We start from the raw sequence: 25,804 nt of genomic DNA, 5'->3' as shown, positions 1-25,804 counted from the left end.
AAAGGGTCAGCGTCTCTGACTGGCTGAGGGGAAGACGTCGCGCGGTAAATGGCGCTGCAGGCGGGAAGGTTGAGTGGCTGGTACGCCGAGCCTCCGGGGAGATGTGTAGTGACTTCCATAGGGCTGAATCTGGGACGGAGGTGAGAGGCGCCGGGGTGAAAGCCAGGGAGACGAGAACAGGGCTGCGGGCGGGCGCGGGAGGCCAGAGGGCGCGGGAGGCCCGGGCCCTCAGGAGGAGGAGGCGCGCGGGGCCCGGACGCCGGCGACCCTGGTGCCCCGTCCCCCAAACTTGCGCCCCCGGAGACCTGGGGCCCTCAGAGGGCTCACTGCGTACACGGCTGGGTGTAAAATGGGAGTTGTCTAGTCTCTAGCGTTATGGGTCAAACCAGTGCACGGCAGTCAGACACGGTGTGCAGGAGAAGCTAAGAAAAGCAGGGTGTCGCCCGGCTGAGCGTTCATAGACTTTTCTAGAACAGGGGTGTCTGAGTAGGTGGCGCCACCTTCGCCTTCTGTTCTGTACGTCTTCGCTTATGGCGTCCTGCCCTCGCTGTTACATTATATATTTCCAGCCTAAATATCCAGAGCCACACAAGCAGTGTGAGGCCTGCAAGGATTTATTCAGGAATTGAACCAGCAAGGACCAGGCACTTAGTATGTGTCAGCCGCGGGTGAAAGAACTAGTCAGAAGCAGGAAACAGCTTCCGCTATTGCAGAACTGAGAAGGGAGGCCGACTGCAAATTACAGGACCTTGGGCAACCCAGAAGACTTAAATGGGAGGAAGAGGCGACAGCTCAAGTTTCAGGGACCTTTTGAAGCTGACTTGACAAGGAAGGGGCAGGGAGTTGGAAGTATGTGGGTTCTGCCTTTCGGGCTTCCCTGATAGCTCAGTTGGTAAAGAACCTGCCTGCACTGCAGGAGACCCCGGGTTCGATTTCTGGGTCGGGAAGATCTCCTGCAGGAGGGATAGGCTACCTACTACAGTATTCTTGGACTTCCCTGGTGGCTCAGCTGGTAAAGAATCTGCCTGCAGTGCGGGTAACCAGGGTTCGATCCCTGGGTTGGGAAGATCCTCTGGAGAAGGGAAAGGCTACCCACTCCAGTATTCTGGCTCGGAGAATTCCATGGACTGTATAGCCCATGGGGTCGCAAAGAGTCAGACACGACTGAGTGGCTTTCACGTTTATGCTTGCTGATTTAGGGGAAGTGCAAGTAGTTCTTTGTAGTTGAAACCAAACAAAGCTAGTGGGGACACAGTGTTGGGAAGTTAGCCCGGAGAGGCAGGGAGTGGCAGGTTGTGGGGGATCTTTTTTTACAGAGGGCGGAGGAGGAGTAGCAGTGCCCTAAAATGATGAGCAAGCTTTCTGCGGGGGCCCAGACAGTCTGTATTTAGGCTTTGCGGGCCATTCCGTCTGTCAGGCAGAGAAGGCAATGGCACCCCACTCCAGTACTCTTGCCTGGAAAATTCCGTGGACGGAGGAGCCTGGTGGGCTGTAGTCCATGGTGTCGCTAAGAGTTGGATATGACTGAGTGACCTCAATTTCACTTTTCACTTTGATGCATTGGAGAAGGAAATGGCAACCCACTCCAGTGTTCTTGCCTGGAGAATCCCAGGGACGGGGGAGCCTGGTGGGCTGCTGTCTATGGGGTTGCACAATCGGATGTGACTGAAGCGACTTCGCAGCAGCAGCAGCAGCCGCCGTCTGTCAGGACTACTCTATTCTGCTGTTTATGTGAAGGCAGCCAGAGACGTGTAAACAAATGAGTGTGGCTCTGTTCCAGTAAACCTTTTGTTCTTTTGGGGAATCTCTGTGTTTTTTAAATTTTTATTTATTTTTGGTTCCGAGTCTGCATTGCTGCACCAGCTTTCTGTAGTTGTGGCAAGTGGGGGCTACTCTCTGGTTGTGGTGTGGAGGCTTCTGTTGCAGTGGTTTCTCTTGTCTGGAGCACGGCCTTTATAGCACAGCAGGCTTAGGTAGTTGTGGCAAGTGAGCTTAGTAGTTGTGGCCCCTGGGCTCTAGAGCACAGGCTCAATAGCTGTGGCACTCAGGCTTAGTTGCTCCATGGCCTGTGGGGTCTTGCTGGACCAGGGATGGAACCCATGTCTCCTGCATTGGCAGGCAGATTCTTTCTCACTAAGCCACCAGGGAAGTCCCAACTTTTTGTTTTTTAAACATCAAGATATAGCCTGCTGGCCATCCTTTGCCAACCCTTCCTCCTCCAGAGTGGAGGCACTGCTCCCCATAAGAACTGCTACAGTTACAAGCTTGCTGATTGAAATGATAATTTGACTCCCAGGTTAAACTCAGATGACTTTTGCAGTCAGAACAAGCCTAGCATCTCAAAACTGAGAACCCAGTACAGTCGAATCACTGAACAAAGAGTTCAGCATCATATCGTTGGCCTGCCGCAGACGTCTGGCGATCCTCAGCAAGATTGCCTTGCTAGAATTACTTTGGAGTACAGAGCGGGCGGGAGTGGGAAGGATGCTTCTTTATTCTTCCTTTTTGTCAACAAAACCAACTAAACAAGCCTCTTTTTTCTTAAGTGCTGGGCACCCTGTGGCCATTGCTTAATTTATTTGGATTCTGTTTCTTTTCTTTGTACATGAGTCTACTACTCGAACTTCTACTTGGAGTCATTGTGTTGAGGAAGATATCTGAGGTCACAGACTATCCCAAGAAACTGAAATAAGCTACTTTAAATTTTTAATTCACAAGAATAGCCACATTATAAAATAGCTAACTCTTCCCACCTCTTGTGACTAGGAGGCAAAAGACATTTCATACAGGGTCTTCTTTTAAAAAGAAAAAGTTGCAAAGAGGATTTTTTTTTTTTTTAAGCAGATTCCAGGGATGCAATTTCTGGTAGGCGAGAGAGCAAGTGGAAAACTTACATAGCCCTTAATTTAAAGAAGACACACCTTGGAATGCAATTTACAGTAGATAATCTGTTCTTTACCTTACTTTTAAACAGTAGCAATGGTATTTTTACTTTTATGTTCCTCTGAATATTAGAAAAGATATTTGGCAGTATTTTGGTATCACCCACCAAGTGGCTGCATTTGCACATAGTTGTTAAGTAGTGATGTACTTTGAGTTTTCTCAAAAATGCCAGTATGTGTTAAGTGTAAAAGTAACCAGTGGGTAAAAAAATTCGCTGTCCAGTTTTGTTTGACATGCACAACATACTCTTTCTTCTCTTTAATTTTATTATGATAGTTTCTATTGTATTTATTGTTAAAGTAGTACATGCTTATGGCAGAAAACTCCAGTAGTACGAACTGAAAAGTCAGAAACCTCTCCACCCCAATTATCATGTCCCAAGGGTGGTGCTAGTGGTTAAGAACCCACCTGCCAATGAGGGTTCGCTCACTGGGTGGGGAAGATCCCCTGCAGGAGGAAATGGCAACCCACTCTAGTATCCGTGCCTTGAGAATTCCATGGAGAGAGGGGTCTGTAGGGCTACAGTCCATAGGGTCGCAAAAAGTTGAACATGACTGAAGCAACTTAGCATGCATACAAGGTGGATTTTTGTCAAGTTTCCCAGAAATTCTCCTTTTTTTTTGGGGGGGGGGGTGGTATTTTGGCTGCTCTGCTCAGCATGTGGGATGGTTTTCCAACCAGGTATTGAACCCAGGCTTCCACAGAGAATGTGAAGAACACAAACCCCTAGACCACTAGGGAATTCCCTGCCAGAAATTTCCTAATGTCTTTGTTTTGGAGGCTGAGATGGAGAGTGCTGGATCATGATTCTAGTCTTGGCTCTGTTGGGAGCAAGCTGAGAGATTTTGTGTAAGTTATTAAACCTTGGGGCTTCCCAGGTGGCCTTAGTGATAAAGAATCTGCCTACCAACTCAGGAGACCAAAAAATGGGGGTTTGATCCCTGGGTCAGGAAGATCCCCTGGGGGAGGAAATGGCAACTCACTCCAGTATTCTTGCCTGGAAAATTCCATGGACAGAGGAGCCTGGTGGGCTACAGTCCATGGGGCTGCAAAGAGTGGGACATGACTGAGCACACCTGTTAAACCTTGACTTCTAGCTTTGTAAAGTGAGGGTGATAGATGATGATTTCTCAGTTCCCTTTCAGCTATACTTCTAGAAGGTGAGTCCTTATACTTCTACATATCCTTTCACTAAGCACAGTATTCCCTGCACAGTACACACTTGATAAATATTTATTAATAGTAATGCCTGGTTTTCTTTTTTTTTTTTTTTGGCTGCACTGTGCAGCACACGGGATCTTCGTTCTATAACCAGGGATTGACCTGTGCCCTTGGCAGTGACAGTACAGAATCGTAACCATTGGTCCACCTGGGAATCCCCTGGTTTTCTTTTCTTAGAAAAGGTTCAACTCACCTGCTGAATCAACTAGCCCTGAAAATGGATGGCGCTGGAGCATCAGGTCCATACCCGGCCATTGCCAGCAGTCGGAGAGGCAGAAGAGGACTGGTGTGCCAAACAACGCCCGCCCCGCTCCCCCCCCCGACCCCACCTCAATGCTGTGATGTGTAGGAGGGCCACTGCGATGAGCCTTGAAGCCTAGGGTGTGAACCTGGGTGGAGCCACCAGAGGCAAATATTAAATAAAAGAAGGAGTATTTATTAAATAATAATATTTGGTCTTGCAGTGATAGACTCAGAACAACATCTGTCCCCTTCTCTCTTTGTATCCCTTCTTACCCAGAACAGAATCAGTGCTGCATCATTACCATTACTCCATTGTGAGTACTTGCAACTTCCTTGTCATTTTATATCCTAACCTACAAAAGCAGAGACATTGCTTTGCAGACATAAAGTCTGTCTAGTCAAAGCTGTAGTTTTTCCAGTAGTCATGTATGGATGTGAGAGTTGGACTATAAAGAAAGCTGAGCGCTGAAGAATTGATGCTTCTGAACTGTGGTGTTGGAGAAGACTCTTGAGAGTCCCTTGGACTGCAAGGAGATCCAACAAGTCCATCCTAAAGGAAATCCGTCCTGAATATTCATTGAAAGGACTGATGCTGAAGCTGAAACTCCAGTACTTTGGCCACGTGATTGGAAGGGCTGACTCATTGGAAAATACCCTGATGCTGGGAAAGATTGAAGACAGGAGGAGAAGGGGACAACAGAGGATGAGATGGTTGGATGGCATCACCGATGCAATGGCCATCATTTGAGTTTGAGTAAGCTCTGGTAATTGGTGAAAGACAGGGAAGCTTGGCGTGCTGAGATCCATGGGATCACAAACAGTTGGACACAACTGAACTGAACTACTTTCCTGATCGTGATTAAACCCAGCTGTCCACTTCCACTGTCCACTGGATATTGCTAGAGAAAATCACAACCAGGCTGACTGATTTCATTTTAAATTTATAACCATCAACTTCAAGTGGACTTCTAGTCCACCTGAGCTTTCCTAGCTAATTCACTTTGTCTCTACAACACATCTGTTATCAAATCCAACCTTAGGCCTGAATTCCAGCCACACATGTTCTAGTACCTTCTTGATACCCACATGGATGTCTAATGGGCCTCCCACACTTAACATGTTCATAATTATTGACTCCTGGATCCAGGGAAAATAGTAGAAGAACGTTAATATGCCCCAAACTGAAGCCTTGGTGTACCACCACATGTGTACACCCAGCCCCAGCCTGCTGCCTCCTACAGCTTCCCTATCTTGTTAAATGGTGAATTTTTTCTACTTGTTGCTCAAGCCAAAAACCTTGAAGCCATTCTTGAATCCACTTTTCCCCTCCTATCAGCCCATACTCATCAGTGCATTCTGTCTTCCGTCCCTTCAGTGTGTTACCCTGGATTTGACCACATTGCACTGCCTTTCCTGCAGCTGTCCCTCTCCCTAGTAACCATCACCTTCCTGACTGCGGTAACCTCGTAACTGGTCTCTGCTTCACCCTTTTTGCACTTCCTCTGGTGTATTTTCCATGTAGTATCCACAGTGCTCCATTCAAAACATAAGCAGACTCTATCGCCCAGAGCTTTCCAGAGGTTCACGTATCATTGATAGTAGCACCTGGAATCCTGTTTCTTACATGGTTTGCAAACTGTCTGATTCATCCTTCAGCCCCATCCATAACCTCAGCTCTCCTCTCCTGCCTTTGTGATCTCTCCCACACTGCCTCACTCTTCAGACACACTTCTTGCTCTTCCTTGAATGTACCAGATCTGCCTCAGCCGCAGAGCCTTTGCAGTTCCTGTTGACTCTGCCTAGATTCTGCTCCCTCAGAAGGTAACATGGTTCACTTCTACACTTGCATCGTTTCTGTTCACAAGCCAGCTTGTACGAGGAGGTCCTTCCTACTGTTTGTTTTTTAAGGTTTATTCTTGTTTATGGCTACACTGGGTCTTCGTGGCCATGTGCAGTCTTTCTCTAGTTGGGGGGAGTGAGGGCTGCTGTCTGTCGCTGCGGTGGTTTCTGCTGCTGCAGAACGCGGTCCCTAGAGTGTGCAGGCCTCAGTAGTTGCGGCTCACTGGCTCCAGAGCACAGGCTCAGTAGTTGTGATGCGCAGGCTTAGTTGTCCTGCAGCATGTGGGGTCTTCTCAGGCCGAAGGTTGAACCCATGTCCCCTGCATTGGCAAGCAGATTCCTAACCACTGAGCCACCAGGGAAATGCCCTTCCTACTGTTAATCTTTATTCCATTTGCCCTGTTTCTTCCTCTGAACACTTACATCTGACATCTTACATTGTTTATGTGGTGTCTTCCCACCTCCCACCCCTGCCATTTAAGAATCACTATTGCAGATGTTCTCTGTTGGGTTTACTCCTTTAAGTCTCAGTGTTTAGGACAGTATTTAGCCCACTGTAGGCGCTCAGTAGGTCTTCCCCAGTAACTCAGTAAAGAATCCTTCTGTGATGCTGGAGACACAGGTTCGGTCCCTAGGTTAGGAAGATCCCCTGGAGAAGGAAATGGCAACCCACTCCTGTATTCTTGCCTGGGAAATCCCATGGACAGAGGTGCCTGGTGGGCTGCAGTCCATGGGGTTGCAAGAGCCAGACCCGACTTAGCTACTAAACGACATCTGGCTTCTGTCTCCATCTTCCACTCAGAGTGCTTTTCTCCAGGTTACCATCAAACTTTATGTTGCCGAATGCTCATTTCTAAGCACCCCTCCTAGTCTAGAAAGGCGGAAGGTGCTCTTCCTGCAGACAAGCTGTCAGGACCCCGAAACAGGCTGATCAGTGTGTGTCTAAAATAATCCATGAGGAAAAATCTCTCCTTCCCTGGGGAAGAGAGAACAAGAGGATAGGAGAATACACTTCAAATGTTTCTCCAGCGGAGTCCCTCACAAACGGGGGCGGGGGGGGGGGGGGGGCTGCGCGGAGGGAGTGTTCCTACAGTGTTAAGCTTCTGCAGTTTAGAGTCTATGTTTTGTTGTCTCTTTCTGAGGTCTTGTGTATAGTTGATTTTTCTAAGTAAAATTTTGAAGCACAGTCTGATGATAACTTCCTAGTGAAATCTTAACCTTAGATTTAATGAAATTACTCATTTGTGGAATGTCATAATTTTAATTTTAGTCTTTATTGTGGTAGAAATTAATGCTGCTTAGGTATGTATAGTAATTTTTGCCTGACTTTTAATATATTTTTCTTATAGGATGATTGCTTTTTAAAACATATTAGTCAAAGGCAGCAGCTCTTAGGGAATATACTAGAAACAATGGAATTGTACTGTTTAGTATCTGAGTAACAGCTGTCTTTTCCATGTAATTTAGAGAAAAGCTTTATTGAAGAGCCAGGCCTAGTACTCTGCCCTGAAGGGCAGTTGAATTTTCTAAGTAGCAGAAGAGCCTGATTTCATAAATGAAAAGAATTAGTCCTCTGATTTAAGGGACTCCATGATAAGGACCAAATTTTGGATTGATCACATACATGTTAACATAGATGCTATTTCCTTGCCTTCCTACATCTTCCAGCTCGTCTCTTTATGTTATGTGTTGTTTAGTCACTAAGTCACGTCTGTCTGATTGTTTGCAATCATGTGGACTGTAGCCCACCAGTCCATGGGGTTTCCCAGGCAAAAATACTGGAGTGGGTTGCCATTTCTTCTCCAGGGGATCTTCCTGACCCAGGGATCAAACCTGTGTCCCCTGCATTGACTGATGGATTCTTTATCGCTGAGCCACCTGGGAAACCCTGTCTGTGTTATTATAGTTACACGTATTTGCCTGGAATGAATTTCCTCTATATATTGTGTATGCAGGGAAACTACCAAGAATTGTATTCAGTTTGTAGCTGAATAAAGTCCAAGCCTGTTATAGGGCAGGAGTGTGAATATTTGGTTTAGAGTGTAGATGGACTTTCACACTTAACTGGTTTGAAACCTTGCTGCTGGGTCCATCTGCAAACAGATTTCATCACAAAAGGTCAGGGGAAATGAGCCTTTATCCAAATGACAATTACATATGCATGTTTGCCTTAATAGCATTCATTTTTGGTAATTTGATCTTTAAGCTCCCCTTCCTGCTCTTTTGTAAGCTTCTCCATAAAACTAAAATGATGCTTTAAGGCATCTTTACGATACGTATTGTACTTAATAAACATATACAATAAACATAGACCTTGAAGGTATATGATCGCCTATAAAACAGACTCAGACTCTTGTTAATAACTATTAATAACTTAACTAAGAACACTCATGGACTTCTGTAGAACTTTGCATAGATTGTCCAAACAGGAAAATTTGCATAGTTTAAGGATCCTTTTACTCCATCCTTTGCCCAGTTGTACCCACCTGTGCCCTGTTTACCTTCATCTTAACAAGCAGCTACTAAGTTTGTGCCAGATGTAAAGCATTTTGGAATTGGTGGTGAGCCAAGGTAGAGCCTTCTCCTATCCAGATGAGGGAGACTGGTAATATGTTCTGAAGCATAAGAATGGCTTCCCGGAAGGAGGTGACCCTCAAGAAGGTACAGAGTTTTTATTCAAATGTCTCTGGGCTATAGAGCATTTGAGAGTATAGGGAAAGGACATTTCTCGATCAATGAACATTTTGGATGTGCCTGAAAGAACTATATGCTGAATCTTTCAAAATTAAAGTAGCCTCTCACACAGATTAGGATCTGCTGTCCCCTCTGTGCCTTCACAGAGCCCCATGTCATTTCTGTTACAGCACCTACAATGCTTTCTTGAATTCTTTAACCTTTGACTCCGCCCCATTCAATTCTTTGAGGATAGGAACTGTGTCTCTTGTATCTGTGTATGCCCAGCAACTTATTCACTGGAATATTTACTGGAAATATTCAACTGGAACATTTACCAATGAATATTTGTATAATTAAGTATTACCGCCTTTGTAGTGTTGCTCCAGTGTTGATTCTGCTGTTGAAAGAAAACATTTGGGGATCCTTGTGATGTTAGGGTGTATTAGGAGAGATGTTTGAGAGAGACCAGGTAATTGTTTAGACAGGACCTTAGATTGGTTTGACCTTCAGCTGTCAGGGCAGTTCAGTCGCTCAGTCGTGTCCAGCTCTTTGCCACCCCATGAATCACAGCACGCCAGGCCTCCTTGTCCATCACCAACTCCCGCAGTTTACTCAAACTCATGTTCATTGAGTCGGTGATGCCATCCAGCCGTCTCATCCTCTGTCGTCCCCTTCTCCTCCTGCCCCCAGTCCCTCCAAGAATCAGGGTCTTTTCAAATGAGTCAACTCTTCTCATGAGGTGGCCAAAGTATTGGAGTTTCAGCTTCAGCATCAGTCCTTCCAATGAACACCCAGGACTGATCTCCTTTAGGATGGACTGGTTGGATCTCCTTGCAGTCCAAGGGACTCTCAAGAGTTTTCTCCAACACCATAGTTCAAAAGCATCAATTCTTCAGCGCTCAGCTTTCTTCACAGTCCAACTCTCACATCCATACATGACCACTGGAAAAACCATAACCTTGACTAGACGGACCTTTGTTGGCAAAGTAATGTCTCTGCTTTTTAATATGCTATCTAGGCTGGTCATAACTTTCCTTCCAAGGAGCAAGCGTCTTTTAATTTCATGGCTGCAATCACCATCTGCGGTGATTTTGGAGCCCAAAAAAATAAAGTCTGACACTGTTTCCACTGTTTTCCCATCTATTTGCCATGAAGTGATGGGACCGGATGCCATGGTCTTAGTTTTCTGAATGTTGAGCTTTAAGCCAACTTTTTCACTCTCCTCTTTTACTTTCATCAAGAGACTTTTTAGTTCCTCTTCACTTTCTGTCATAAGGGTGGTGTCATCTGCATGTCTGAGGTTATTGATGTTTCTCCTGGCAATCTTGATTCCAGCTTGTGCTTCCTCCAGCCCAGCGTTTCTCATGATGTACTCTGCATATAAGTTAAATAAGCAGGGTGACAATATACAGCTTTGACGTACTCCTTTTCCTATTTGGAACCAGTCTGTTGTTCCATGTCCAGTTCTAACTTGCTTCCTGACCTGCATACAGGTTTCTCAAGAGGCAGGTCAGGTGGTCTGGTATTCCCATCTCTTTCAGAATTTTCCACAGTTTATTGTGATCCACAGCTGAGGAAGTCCAAAAACTGTTGTCCCTGTACTCAGATTTTTGTCCGACTCAGTGATACAGACTTTGAGGCTTTGTAGCCCAGGGGAACAGCTCCAGGCTTTGGGCGCCAGAGATCTCTGTGAAATCTTGACTCATTTTCTCATCTGAAAAACAGAATGGTAACAAATAGGGTTAATGTAACAGTTAAAAGAGATAATGTATGTAAGTTATGTACCGCTGATACCACAGCAAGTACAAATAGTAGTTGTTTTTAGATAGGTATTGTTATGATAATAAAATCTGGCAGATACTGATTTACAAACCAAATGCCAGTACTGTTCATTTACAAGATTGTGTCCTCCGTGTATTCTTTCCCAATTAGGGAATTTGGGCTCAGAAAGGTTGCTTAGAGAATCAAGAGAAATAGTTTAATCATCTTAATAGCTGCCATCACCAAGCTCTGTTTGCCTGACGTGGTCATCTTCCCTAAAGGGATTAAACTATCCTGTTAAGCAGAATTTACTTGGATTCCTTGTACCCTGGCTTCCTTTTGAAGCTCTAGGTTGATTACACCTTGCTTCTTTCAACTCCTCAAATCTGGACATCATTCACTTAAATTTATGGAATTGTCAGGTTTATGCCAAATTTTTAGGGTATTTTCTACTTGGGTTTGGAAGATACTTCATCCCATCCAATGACTTTTATAAGTTGTTAATATTGCCTATTTGTGTAAGTATTATGAAAAATAGATATGTTTTCCTAAACAAAAAATGTAGTGAGGAGTGAAGTTAACTGGGTTCTCATCTCTCCTTCTGTATCTAATCTATTACTATATGTTGTTCTGGTTAAAGTTTGTGAAGATCATCTCGGCTCTTACAGAGTTGGGAAAAGGGAGGAGTATTTTCAGACAATTGTGGATATTCTTCCTTGATAGCATACCAAAACTTCACAAGTAGTGAAGTTAGTTGCATTGTAGAATATGAAATTATGTCAGTAAACTTTTCACATGTTATAACCCGTTGATTTATCATAACTTTAAATTGTCTGGGAGTGAATTTTACCCAGTGATCGGTCATTTGGAAATAGTGGTTCACTGAATTATGTAGATCTTCCAAGTATTTACACATTTGTTAAATAATTAGCCCCCCAAAATCACATTTGTTAAAATCACCAGTGATTTCACCAGTACCTTAAGTATTGGGAGCTGCTGTCAAGCTGACAGTAGTAGATAAAAAGTTTTCCAAAATTCACATTTTATCATTGGCAACAAATACTGTCAGTTACTTTTCCTTAAAGTGGTAGGGTCACTTTCTTCATTTTCAATAAAATGTCTGCCAGATACCAAAGTTTGTGTAATCGTAATTTGTCTGTCAGTCATTTCGTCAAATCAAAGTGTTTTGTGAAAAAGTATCCATCTCAGATAATCACACAGGTGCTTTTCCTAGAGAAAACCCACTGCGTTTTGGTTTGCAGCAGAAGTGCTTTCTTTGTGTGTGAAGTTGGGGGGAGTCCCCAAGATACCATCTGCAGAGTTCCAGGTCCTCACCCCCTCACTCATTCAGGCATTAATTGCATGTTTGGGGGTTCCCAAGGCTATCTTCAGGTTTCGTGGTTTGCTGGAAGGACTTACAGAATACACTGAAAGCTTAGTCACGCTTACAGTTTACTGCAGCAAAAGGAAACGTTGAAATCGGCCCAGGGAAGGGATATAATGGGACAAGATCCAGAATTCCCAACAGGGAGCTTCCAGTTCCTATCCTGGTGGAGTGGACAGTGCTCGCTTCCCCAGCGACAGTGAGGAAGGTGCGCCGGCCAAGGACGCCCACCTGACCTTTGGGGTCCATAGTCGTCATGGGGCTTTGTTATGTAGACATAGTCAGCCCACCGATAACTGAGGCTGAGCTGCCCCCAGTCCCTCACCCCACCCTCTGAGTATCAAGTACTCCTGGAACACATGAATCCTTAGCAGTCTTGTCAAGGAAGTACTGTTTGTTTTCTTCACTTGACCGATGAGAAACCTCAGGCCCAGAGATCTAGTGGGTCAGGTTCTGACGTCCCAGCTGTCTACTCTTAACTGTTGTAAATTGCTTTTTTTAAAAACTTATGATTTATTTTTGGCTGTGCTGGGCCTTTGTTGCAGTCCCTGGACTTTCTCTGGTTGTGGTGAGTGGGGGCTACTCTTCACTGCATTGTGTGGGCTTCTCTCCTTGCAGAGCACAGGCTTTAAGGCGAGCAGACTCAGTAACTGCTTAGTTGCTCCATGGCATGTGGGATCTTCCCAGACCTGGTATCGAACCCATGTCTCCTGCATTGGCAGGCGAATTCTTAACCACTGGACAACCAGGGAGGTCTTCATTGCTTCTGAAAACCCCTTGCTCTAATCGACAAGTCAGAGAGCAAACTCATAAAGGTGACATCCAAGATCTTTTGCGATCTGACTTCTGTTCTTTAGGACTTCGTTATGTCCTGCCTGCTTTGTGCTACAAGCTCTGGCATTCCAGGTCTCCTTACAGTTTACCTACACACAGCTGTTTATAACGTTTTCATCTTGGCTGATGTTGCATCTGCCAGGTATGCCTGCCTGTGTGCCCTGTTCACAGATTCAAGTGTTTGGAGCTTCTCAGGGAAAGTTTTTCTCCATCGTCCCTTCCCTTCCCATCCCCTCCACCAGATAAGGAGCTAGCAATATAATGGACAGATAAAAGCTGATACCTGTATGACAAGTGTGGTAGGCATAGTGAGAAAGATAATTATAGCAAGTAAGGAAGGTAAATGTTTTGCAGTTAGTTTGATTCTGTGTCTCAAACTATGCTGTCACCTTCTTTGAAGGCAGGGACTCATTTTATACCAAGAGTACTTGGTACATAAAAAATATATTCTGGGTAAATGAACACAACTTTTCTTCTAAATTATATTTTCTATTTCGTAATTTCCTCCAAATCCTCAAAATGCTGAAAAGTTTCTTACAGACTTTTGGTAAATTGTGTAAATGTTGATTTGTAGGATTATGTGTGTGTGTGTGTGTATGTTGGATTTTATATTTTTAGATAATGAGTTTTCCTTCTTTCTCTTTTTTTCCTCCCTTTTGCAAGCTCCTTGCCCGACTGGAAGGTAGAAGTTCCTTGAAAGAAATAGAACCACATCTGTTTGCTGATGAAGAGTCACCTGTGCATGGTAAAAACAGTCTCAAGCCAAAATACAGTGTTATAAATTAAGTTTTATAAAACAAGTTTTTTCCCCACATATATCCATGTATGGGTTTCCCTGGTGGCTCAGATGGTAAAGAATCTGCCTGCGATGTGGGAGACCCAGGTTTGACCCCTGGATTGGTAAGATCCCCTGGAGAAGGGAAAGGCAATCCACTCCAGTGTTCTTGTCTGGGAGAATTCCATAGACAGAAGAGCCTGGCGAGCTACAGGCCATGGGGTTGCAAAGAGCTGGATACGACTAAGCAACTAACACACCCACACACACATTCAAATATACTCACACTTCTAGCAAGAGCCTACGTAGATTAAACGTGAAATTAAAAACTGGGACAGAGATGATGATGGCACACTTTTTAGCCTTAGTTGTCTGCCAGTTGAGATGGAGCCTAGTTTACCTTCAGTAAGTCTTCAGTGTAAACAACCTCTTTTATCCCAGCACAATATTTGTGGGAGTTTGTTACTTATTTTTTGTTCTTTACAAGTTTGAGGATCACAGGAAAGTCCTTACGTACTTGGTAGTTCTGTGAATATTTTTACAATAGGGAAAGTGATACCCACTTATTCTATTAACACTTCTCCACTAGGGAAAACTTAAAAAAGAAGGTGGTGTGCTTAGATGTGTATTTCCTTATTTCTTTTCCAGTGTAATAGCTTTAAAGAGATATAATTTACCCACTTAAGTGTATAGTTTGCACTTATGCATCTATTGGCACAGTCAATTCTAGAACATTTTCTTCACCCCCAAAAGAAGCCCGTGCCTGTTGGAAGTCACTCCTCAATTCCTCTTGCATCCCTTAGCTCTAGGCACCCGTTAATCTACTTTCTGCTTCAATCATGTGCCTTTTCTGGACATTTCATGTAATTGGAACCATCCAATATGTGGTCTTTTGTCACCGATGTCTACTTTGCTTCATATTCTCAAGATTTATTATACTGTAGCACACATCAAGTAGTTTGTTCCTTTTTATTGACTAATGTTCTGTTGTATCCATTCATCAGTTGATGGCCATTTGGGTTCTTTCTGCTTTTTGGTTGCTAAGAATAACGCTGCTATGATCATCTTGTGTACATGTTTTTCTCTGGAGAAATATTTTCCGTTTCCTTGGGTATGATCTACGAGGGGAGCTGCAGGGTTGTATGGTAGCTCTGTGTTTAACCTTTGGCAAAATTGCCAGGCTGTTGTCTAAAGCACCTTCTGGGAAACCCACACTTTACCTGCCACCGTCAGTGAAGTGCGTACTGGTTCCAGTTTGCCCAGATCCTGCAGACAGTTATTGTCTGTCTTTTTTATTATAGCCTTCCTAGTGAGAATGAAGTGATACCTCATTGTGGTTTTGATTTACGTTTCCCTAATGGCTAATGGTGTAAGCATCTCTGCATGTGCTTTTTGGCAATTTGTGTGTGTAATCTGGGGAAATATAAAATCTTTTGCCTATTTATAAAATTGGGCTGTCTTTTTATTATTGAGGTGTAAGAGTCCTATATATATTCTAGCTACAAGCCTTTATTAAATATGTGATTTGCAGATATTTTCTCCTGTTTTGTAGTTTCTTTTCTCCGTTGAGGCACAAAGTTACTAATTTTGATGAAGTCCCCCAATTTATCCAGTTTTTCTTGCTCTTGTCTTTAGTATCATAGCTAAGAGCCATTGCCTAATCCAAGGTCAAAAAGATTTAGGCCTTTTGGTATTATTGCAACTGATTTCTGTTTTCATTATTTTCTGATCAGAGAACATACTTCTGTGATTTCAGTCTGTTTAAATTTATTGAGATGTGTTTTCTGGCCAAACATATGGTCCATCCTGGAGAATGTCCCATGTGTGCTTGAGAAGAATGTGTATTCTGCTATAGTTGGACCAAGTGTTTTATTGATGTCTCTTAATTCTAGTTGGCTTTTAGTATTGTTCAAGTATTCTTTTCCTTGCTGATCTTCTGTCTAGTTGTTCCGTCCATTATTGAAAGTTGGATATTTTAGTCTTTTAGTCTCCAACTATTGGTGAATTGTCTATTTCTCCCTGTCTGTCAGTTTTTGTGGGATTCATGTAGTGTTGGGCACATGTATGTTTATTATCATTATTATAGCTTATCAATGAGTTGACTTATTAATCATTATAAAATGTTTCTCTTTGTCATCTCACACCCTTTAAGATGGCTACTATCAAAGAAAACTCACAAGTGTTGGTGAGGCGGTGAGCAGATTAGTACCATTGTACACTATTGATGGGATCATAAAATGGAGCAGCCATTATGGAAAACAGTCTGAAGGTTCCTCAAAAAGTAAAAAATAGAACTACCACTGTACTTCTGGGTATACAGTCGAAAAGAATCGAAAGCAGAGTATTGAATAGATACTTATTTGCATACCTGTATTCATAGCAGCACTATTCAAAGTGCTCATCCACAAATGAACGGATAAAAAAAAAAATGTGATCCCTACATAGTGTGGAATATATCCAGCCTTCACAAGGAAAGAAATTCTGAGACATGCTACAACATGGATGAATCTTGAGGACATGCTTCATGAAATAAGCCAGTCACAAAAAGAAAAATATTTCCTGATTCCCTTGTATTATATGGGGTATCTAAAATAGTCAGATACATAGAAACAGAAAGTGGAATGGTGGTTTCCAGGGGCTGGGGAGAGAAGAGAGAATTGTTGTTTAATGGGTACAGATTTTCAGTTTTGTGAGGTGATAAGTTCTGGAGATCTGCTTCACAGCTGTGTGAATGTACTTAACGCTACTGAACTGCATGGTTAAGATGGTGAATTTTATGTTATGTCTTTTACCACAATTTAAAAAATGTCCTTTGTCTCTAATAAGAGTTAGTTATTTTGTCTTAGCGTATATTTTGTCTGGTAATAGGCTAGCCGCTTCTGGTCTCCCTTGGTTACGTTTGCGTAGTATTCCTTCTTCTGTCCTTTTACTATCAGCCTTGTGACTTGGGATGTGAAGTGTGCCCGCTGTAGACAGCCTGTAGTTGGGTCTTGTTTTTTATTCCATTTTGTCAGTCTCTGCCTTCTGTTTGGACTATTTAATCCATTTGTTATTATTAGTTAAGATAGGGTTTGTGGCTGCCATTCTGCTGTATTATATGTGTCTTACGTCTTTTTTGTTGCTCTATTCATCCTTTACTGTCTTCTTTTGTGTTAAATGGGCTTCAGTGGTGGCTCATGTGGTAAAGAATCTGCCTGCAGTTCAGGAGATCTGGGTTCGATCCCCAGGTCAGGAAGATCACTTGAAGAAGGGAATGGCAACCCACTCCAGTGTTCTTGCCTGGAGGATTCCATGGACGGAGGAGCTTGGCGGGCTGCCATCCATGGGGTTCTCAAAGAGTTGGACACAAAAAAAGTAAAGAAAAAATAGTCGGACCCAACTGAGCAACTAACACTTTCACTTTGTGTTATATAGATATTTTCTAGTGTATCATTTTAATTCTTTGTTATTATTTTTACCTTTTTTTGAGTTAGTTACCTCATGATCGCCCTCAGGATTGCAATTAACATCTTAATTTATAACAGTCGAGTTTGGGTTAGATACTGTCTTCATTTCTATATTTTTTGAAAAAAATCTTTGCTATCATATAGCTACATTCCTGTCCCCTTCCTCTTGCTGTTATAAATTAAGTATTTATACAGTGTATGCCCATTACACTTAAAATTTTGCTTAGTTAAAATCATTAAAATTACTTAATGGAGTTGTTTCTTAAATCAGATGAAAAAATAATTACAAATATAAAACACATATAACTCTTATATTTACCTATATCGTTATATTTACCTGGGTTCTTTATTTGCTCATTTGGAATTAAGTTACACTCTACTGCTATCCTTTCATGCGTCCTGAAGGACTCCTTTTAGTATTTCCTATAGAGCATATGTGTTAGTCAAAAAAATTCTAAACTGTCAGTAATAAATGACAAATTTTGATCAAACATATTAGAAAAGATTCAGCTATATTTTTATTCTATCAGAAAGGATATTATTACGTTGAATCTAATGGAACTGACATTAAAACATGGATTCGAAGCACAGCTTATACATTTGAATGTTATGTTTATAGAAACTTTAAAAAACATCATTATGTTCAGTCACTAACAAAAAAGTTTACTTAAAATTATGATAGATTTTAGAGCTATAAAACTGGTTAGACGAAAAAAATGTCTGGTTAGATGAATACTCATTGGAGCAAGAGCAGACATAAAACTCAGATTATAAGGGTTATTTATCAACAACAGCACTTTAACAAAAAGTGTTACAGGGAAGTTCATTTTGAAGCAGTGAGAGATTGAGGGGTTACAAGCATCTCCAGTGCTGTTGTGAAACATTTTTAATGTTTTTTTTGGATAGTAGTTATTCAGTACCATATGCAAACTCATTATCTCTTCAGTACTATAGTGATTGCTCTGTAAATTCAGCGTATTTGTTATATGATCAGTAGGTCTATAGGAAAGAAAGTGCTCAGTCGTTCAGTCGTGTCTGATTCTTTGAGACCCCACGGACTGTAGCCCATCAGGCTCCTCTGCCCATGGGATTCTCCAGGCAAGAATACTGGAGTGGGTTGCCATGCCCTCCTCCATTGGATCTTCCCAATCCAGAAATCAAACCCAGGTCTCCTGCATTGCAGGTAGATTCTTTACTGTCTGAACCACCAAGGAAGTAAGTTGGTACCTAGAGGATGTATTTTTTGGCTTTTCTTTCTTTTCCTCATTTTGAAGGCTCTTTAGATTCATAAACTCTGACAATCTGTTACCCAAACCCCTTACAGCATTCTATTTGTGATAGTAACTGTCAAGGCCAAACCATCCAGATTTTCTGATTTAGTTTAACTTGTCAACTGTCAAACTGTAGAGGTGATTTTTTTTTTTTGGTTTTTGGTTTGTTTTTTTAACTACCAGTTGTCATACTCAGTACTTTGACTGGACTAGGGCAAGGCTTCTCTTAACGGCTCACAGAAACCTAGGAGATAGTGTTTCAGATGCAGTTAAAAGGACCATGTCTCCCTATAGAACATTATGTTTGAATATTATTTTTGATCTTATGATTCGGTAGTAAATGTTTATAAAAATCAATGACATTTATTTCAGTTCATCATTAAACAAACATGTTTGTAGAGAATCTAGTTCAAGAAGTTAATGATAGTATTCATCTTTAATTTCCAAGTTGGCAGATTTTACTTACCCAGTTGTTAGAAATGCCCTTTCCCCCCACTTTGCTACTAATCTGTAAAAGGGGAAGAGTGCTTCTACCTACCTAATAGTCTCTTAGACAGCCTTAAACTTTGCCTCAGTTTCATTCATGCTGAACCAGGGCTCTGAAGAATCTTTGTTCACACCACACCAGCTAGCTGTTCCTCAGTTAATGCGTGGGTTTGGAAATCCTCGTTAGATCTTGTAGGAGAGTGCTCTCAAAGCCTCACTCCTTTGAATTACACTGAAAAAATGTTTCTGAGGACCACCCCTCTATCCAAGAAAATACTTAGCAAAGTTTTCATTTTTCCTCTCTTCTGAGAACTCCAGAAAATATCCAGAGAGGTCTCACAGTTACCCTGTCACCAATATCATGGGTTTCTAGCTCCCTGCGGAGTCCCTCCTCTGTTGCTTCAGAATATGTTACGTTTCTCTTACCTTATCTTCATTTGACTCTCCGGCCACATGAAATTGCTGTTGAATTTTTACTCTTTAAATGAACCTGAACCATTGTTATTTTTCTGGTTCCTCATGTATGCCTCCCTTCCTCCAGTCTGATTTCCATCCTTGCTCTTACCTGAAGGCAGTGACTGCTCCCTGTGGTGCTGTTTCAGACTGACTATGTCTGTTTGTAAAGTTTGGTTCATAAAATAATGTTTCTGTCAAAGGCACTTTTACAGACTGTACATTTACTGCTGTCAGATTACTATCCAGGACAGTTTGGAGATCTGTTCCTTACCTCTCCCTGCCATTTTTTAATTTTTAGAACTTTCCTGCTGCATTTGCTAGTATTTAGTACTATTTCTGTTAAATTTCTGTCTTAACTGCCTTCATGCTTACTTCTCTAACTGTGGCTGTATGCTGAGAACTGAGTTTTGGCCCTCTGTCTTAGTTTTAGGTTCACTCCCACCCCACTGAAGAGTTTTCTGTTCTCCGTTTCTGTGTAGCTTATTCCTGACTTGCTCTCTTCAGCCTCTCATTACTGCCATGAATCTTGAATCCTAGTGGCCGTAGGATATATTTATTTGTGACACCTAGAGATACATCTTAACATACCGTTTTGAAAGCTAAATTCTTATTAGAATATTTACGTGATATGTGGATTAAAAATCTCTACTCTCTTTTTTTTCTTCACACGGTACTTCCAAGCCTGTCTTCGAGAACTTTTAAGTCACTATGCTAGGTTTCCGCTTACCTTCTGAGTTAGTGAAGGAGGCCGAAGACTTGAGAGAAATGTAGCGTTGGCACACTTGGGCCCAGGGGCAGCTGGCAGCGGCTGACCCAGCCCTGGATGTTGGTTCCTGTCCTGGCTTACCTCTGGTGTTGGCCCCTCATTCCACGCCTTGGTCAGCGGCCTTCACACCTGCCCACTCTGCTAACCAAAGCCGCATCCCACCTGTGCCTCCCCACCCCAGCTGCTCCCTTTCAGAATGCCATGTTCCAAAACTGACTTTCTGCACGGAATGAGAACTTACATTTTCATTTTTTAGATTTCTTTCAAGGCATTCTTAAGAAGAAAAGAATCTGATGAAATGCATTTAAAAGATACTGTACTTTGCAGTAAGGATAGAGTTATTCAAGTCCCCACCTTAAAGTAGTGAACAAGAAATCTATCAAGTAAATCGTCAGAAATGACATAGCACGTAAATGTAATGATGATCGGTGATAAAGTTTCCTTTTCCTACCTCTGGGTGTTGTTACTAGGATTCCCGTTTTCAGTTGGAAAGCCCTGTGGAAGCGTTGGTGGCCGCTCCTCAGCCTCGTGGGCCGACTTCCTAGGAAACGGAGAGACGCCTGTGTGTGGTCTGCTTGTTCGTCTCCCCAGTGTGCCTCTGCGTGGCCCGCTGCATCCTCACAGCCGCTTTCCCATGAACCTTGCTGAGCTGTGTTTTCGGCTTTCCTTCCCTATCGCTAATATTGGCTCAATGTTAATGTTCCTTCATCTAGTGATGTAGTTTATTCTCCTATAATATAAGGCGATAAAAGAGTTTTATTTGGAGGCATGGGGAGGATTTCCACTTAGTTCTTCCTTAGCTATATGGTAGAAGGGAGTAACCTGAACTTCTGGGTTGAATATAACTGAATATAATTTTAGTCACTATATGAGCATCCATGAACAATTGTTAATGTGAAGATAATTTTACTCCCTGAGGCTGAAATCTTGGGAATGGGGGCAGGGGGAATCTTTTTAATTAAAAATTTGAATTGCAAATTGTATATAAGATTATAGTGAAAATTGGCTGAAGTTTTACACTACTTAAATATGGTATGGTAGCAGATTGCTAGATTTCTTAGAGATTATTTGTGAGTGTTCCAACATACCATGGTTTGTTAGTAATAACAGGAAATAAAGTAACTGGACTCTCAGACAGACCTTATAGTTGGTTCAGAGCCTAGGAGCCTGTCTTTTTAACATGGTGTTTCCAGTTGTACAGTTCAGCCATAAAGTGAATGGCAAATAAACAAGAACTGGAAAAGCCCCTGTTTTGAGTGGATTTTGAAAAAGTCTGGGGGCAGGACAGTTTCCCCAGGTGTTTTATTTGTGCTGTCCTCAATAAACGAGAGTTACTTGAACCGGCAGAGAAAAGAGATTTGAGTCTTCAGAGTAGTTGACCCTGACTTATAATGCTCGGAAAATAACTCACTATGCAGGTGTCATTTCAGCGAAACGGTGTCGAGCGGTATTCACACAGCACAGAGCAGCTAAAGGCCGTGTGGAGACGTGCAGGGTGTCTCCCCTGGGGATGCAGTTGGCCCTCGGGGCCTGAGGGCTGTGTGCCCTACTGCCTGTGTGTGTCACACTGCACAGTCAAGAGCCCTTCCACCCAGGATGCCAGCCACTTTGGGAAGCCCTAGTTAGGGAGTGTCTCAGCTGCACGTAACAAGTCCAGCCTCATGACTTACGTTCCTCGTGTTGGTGTGGAGGCAAGCTGGTGTGCAGGGTTCTGTATTGTCATCCACGGCCTGGGCACCTCCAGTCTTCCTGCTCCATCCTCTTTGGGGCCTCCCCTTGCAGTGTGTACCTGTCGTCCTCGCTGTTTCCAGACAGCTGTCCCCTCCGAGAAGAGAGTGACAGAGCAGAGGTGGCGCCCGTGTCAGGACAGCACAACTGGGAAGCCCCAGCAGACGTCCACCTGTGGCTACAAATGTGGTACCTGGTGGCCTCTCTTTGCAAGGAAGACTGGGAGAATCGCTTTTAAGCTGGGCACATTGCTCTTCCCCCCAAAGTGGGGTTTTACACTTAAAGAGAAAGGAGAAACCGGATGTTGGGTAATTAACGACCGGAAATGCTGTGCACCAGTAGTAGTGCCTTTTTTTAAAAGATGCTTGGTCTTAGGCGCTTTATTCGTGGTGCTGTAAGAGCGCTTGTGAGTGTATGAGGACCCGCCTCCAGGAGATGCCCATAGGCCCATTTCAACCTTCTCATTTTGTTTGTCAAACTTTCTTGGTGCTAATTAACAGCCAACACCTTTTTCAGAGGTGAAATGTAATGATTTATGTTTAATTTATTTATTTGTATTTGCATATATGAATTCCTTTTGGCAAATGGGTTTAGATTTTCTTTCAAAAGAGAAATATTTCCATAAATGTCTTTATAAAAAACATTTTTGCAGACTTCATTTTGTAGCCTGTCATTATTGTGCTGCTGCATTTTGACTGACATTTTTTAATTTTACACAGGTGATATTCTTGAATTTCATGGTCCAGAAGGAACAGGAAAGACAGAAATGCTTTATCATTTAACAGCACGATGTATACTTCCAAAATCAGAAGGTGGACTGGAAGTAGAAGTCGTGTTTATTGATACAGATTACCACTTTGATATGCTCCGGCTTGTTACAGTCCTTGAGCATAGACTATCCCAAAGCTCTGAAGAAATAATAAAACGCTGCCTTGGGCGATTGTTTTTGGTGTACTGCAGTAGTAGCACCCAGTTACTCCTCACCCTGTGCTCGCTGGAAACCATGCTCTGTAGTCACCCCTCTGTCTGCCTTTTGATTTTGGATAGCCTGTCAGCTTTTTATTGGATAGACCGCATCAACGGAGGAGAAAGTGTTAACTTACAGGAGTCTACTCTGAAGAAGTGTTCTCAACTCTTAGAGAAGCTTGTAAACGAGTATCGGTTGGTTCTCTTTGCAACAACACAAAGTATAATGCAGAAAGCCTCACACCCGGAGGAAGGGCCTTCCTGTGCCTTTAATCGCCTGAGTGATGTGGATGTAGACTATAGACCCTATCTCTGTAAGGCCTGGCAGCAGGTGGTGAAGCACAGAATACTTTTCTCCAAACAAAATGATTCTAAAGCCGGCAACCAGTTTTCTTTAGTTTCACGTCATTTAAAAAGTAACAATTTAAAAAAACACTTTTTTACTATTGGAGAAAGTGGTGTTGAGTTTTGTTGATGTGTATCATAAAACAGTCTTTTGTCAGATCTTACGCAGTTTTAAAAAGTGTTTAATAGGCTAAAATGATTTGATTCTAAAATTTTAAACTAAACTTTGCGCAGTGGCAGTATCATAGCCAATGAGGTTTATCCGAGGCACGATTATTGCTAATTGAAACTAAACTCTAAGGGAATCTAACATAACCACGTTTCTACACAGAATGGATTTCTTAAACTGGAACCTTAGACTGTTCTGTTCCTGGGTTGTTGAAGGTTATTCAGAGTGATAATAATAATAGTTAAACTACATTAAGTTGTTTTAAAACTAAATAAATAAGATAGACATTTCAGTCCAAATAAAATGGAGTTTTCTAACTTTGTGTCACATTTCTGGAACTCAGTTAAATACTTGTTTTGGAAAGTTGAAACGCCTTTCTGATTTTTCATATGTAACTTCTTTAAGAAGCTGTGAACTTGGAAAATGTTTCTATGGAGCTGTTATTTCTGTAAAGGGGATGAAAGCAGGGAGCCTACCCAATCTGCCATTCACACCCAAGACTTCGGGAAGTCAGAGCATTCTGATCTGTCATACCGAATCCCAGGATGCAGCTGCATTGTGGTTGGGTTTCTGTATAACTGTTGAATCATGAGGAAATGAGATACCCATTCAGAGAATTCTGTGAAGGTTGAAATTCATCTTTCTTGTTAAGTAACTTGTTTGTTGTTATTGAGTCACTCAGTCATGTTCAACTCTTTGTGATCCCGTGGACTGCAGCACACCAGGCTTCCCTGTCCTTCATCATCTCCCAGAGTTTGCTCAAACTTGTGTCCTTCGAGTCCATGATGGCATCCAGCCATCTGGTCCTGTTACCCCTTTCTCCTCCTCCCTCTGTCTGTTAAGTAAGAGGCAAATGCTAAAACCATAGTATAACTGCACGTTACTTGTGTTTTCTTACCCATTTAGAATAGGTCAGACATACCCTGAAATGAATCGAAATGTTGCCAGCTGAGAGCTGGACAAGGCTTTATATCCCTTGGTCCAGTAATGGCCAGAAAGGGGTGCATGCGCCTCCAGGGGCACACAAGGTAGCCTGCGGTGAAGGAGCAAGAGAAATTTAGAACCTTGGTTCATATATTCTAATCTAAGAAAGGATTAAGTCATATCAATATTTGATATTCAGATTGACCCTATCACTCATTCAACCTGTATATCAGATTGTCTTGTGTCACTTGAATTTTTGAGGTATCCTGTAGGAAAAGTGGGAAGAACAATGGACCTGGGTGTTCTCAAGGGTGTATTCATTTAAATGTAACCTGCTTAGTTAAAATTAACTGTATGCTTACTTATCTAATAAAGCTGCTTTGTAAGGGCTTAAAAGATCATTTTCATAATGCAGGCATGGCAGATGTAGCATAAGCTGTCTGTACCTGCAGCTCCAGCTTTGAGGAACCTGCAGTTCCCCAAACCCAGCGACTTCTGCAGGTGTCTTCTGGACGCAGAGCCTGCTGGGCGGCATGTGGGCCAGGCGGGGCAGTCCTTAACCAGTGACGGTCAGCGTTTCGGTCAGCGTTTGGTAGGTTGGTAACTCCCCCTTCCTCACCCCTCAGTGAGAAAGAAGGTATTTCTCAGGGTGGACCTGTAGGAGCCATCTGTTCATTATCTCACTGTCTCTTGCCTTCCATCCTTCCCTCTCACTTCACCACTCTCATGCAGCCTCGTGGGGTTGTCTCCCTAAGGAACAAAATCCTTGTCTAGGAACTGCTTTTGTTGTGAGTTGAGGGGGAACCAAACTATCGGCAGGCAATAAAAAGTCGTCAGGTTGACAGCCCTTCTAGGCGCAGTATTTGCTCTTCAGCCGCATTATGGAATTTAAAATGATGGCATTCTAATTGTTAATCAAGTTAAACTACTTTGGATCACATTACTGTCATTCACACCCACTTGACCTTTGTGCTGTCAATAAACATTATTTTACTAATAATATACTTTAAAATATTGCCATATTTTATCCACAGTTCATCTTTTTTCATTTTATATTCTTGTGTATTTTATTACATGCAATACATGTTACACGTAAGTAATCTATAAATATTTGTATGTTGGGGGAGTATGCTTATTTTTCCTCCCCATAAGAGTGTATGATCAGTAAGAGTGTGTGATCAATAAAAGTGACAATCTCTTGCTCTACTTGAGAGGACTTCTCCTTTTAGCTGTTGAGATGTGAAAATTCTGTAACCTTCGTTATCAAGCTCTGGATGTGTGTTACACACGTTTATGAAAAACTAACAACTCTTAGCAGGACTGTGGCCTTGACTGTGATAGGAGTTCCCGTTTCTCCTCTGTATAAGTGAAGTGCTAATTTCATGGACTGTTATTCACAGATTTATAACTTATTCTTCAGGAACATGATTAAAAAATAATGAACTTTTATTATTAACTTAAATTATCAATTATATATTAATGTGTCAAACCAAAGACTTAGTTATCTTAAAAAGATTTGTTATCTGACATGTTGGAAGGAATTAAGAATCCTGGTTAATAAAAAATTCTTT

The 25,804-nt window shown here is 42.3% G+C and overlaps 1 protein-coding gene and 1 pseudogene across 2 annotated transcripts; both read left to right on the top strand.

Annotated features, from left to right (window-relative positions):
* XRCC2 (X-ray repair cross complementing 2) lies at nucleotides 1–25,804 on the top strand. 2 transcript variants are annotated; one of them, XM_061166180.1, is made up of 3 exons: nucleotides 8–140; nucleotides 13,565–13,646; nucleotides 22,549–25,804. In XM_061166180.1, exons 1-3 carry the CDS (start codon nucleotides 102–104, stop codon nucleotides 23,268–23,270), a joined length of 843 nt encoding a protein of 280 aa, XP_061022163.1. In that variant the 5' UTR covers nucleotides 8–101; the 3' UTR covers nucleotides 23,271–25,804. The 2 variants fall into 2 exon arrangements, 1 of the variants encoding a protein (XP_061022163.1); XR_009696789.1 differs by lacking the exons at nucleotides 13,565–13,646; nucleotides 22,549–25,804 and adding an exon at nucleotides 4,342–7,272 and having other exon boundaries at nucleotides 1–140.
* Nucleotides 23,363–23,442, top strand: LOC133073242 (U4 spliceosomal RNA; annotated as a pseudogene).

Source organism: Dama dama, chromosome 18 (genome assembly GCF_033118175.1).
Source record: "Dama dama isolate Ldn47 chromosome 18, ASM3311817v1, whole genome shotgun sequence".
In the NCBI taxonomy this organism is placed as follows: domain Eukaryota; kingdom Metazoa; phylum Chordata; class Mammalia; order Artiodactyla; family Cervidae; genus Dama; species Dama dama.
Note: the sequence above shows the minus strand (reverse complement) of the source record. Positions and strands in the feature narration are given on the sequence as shown.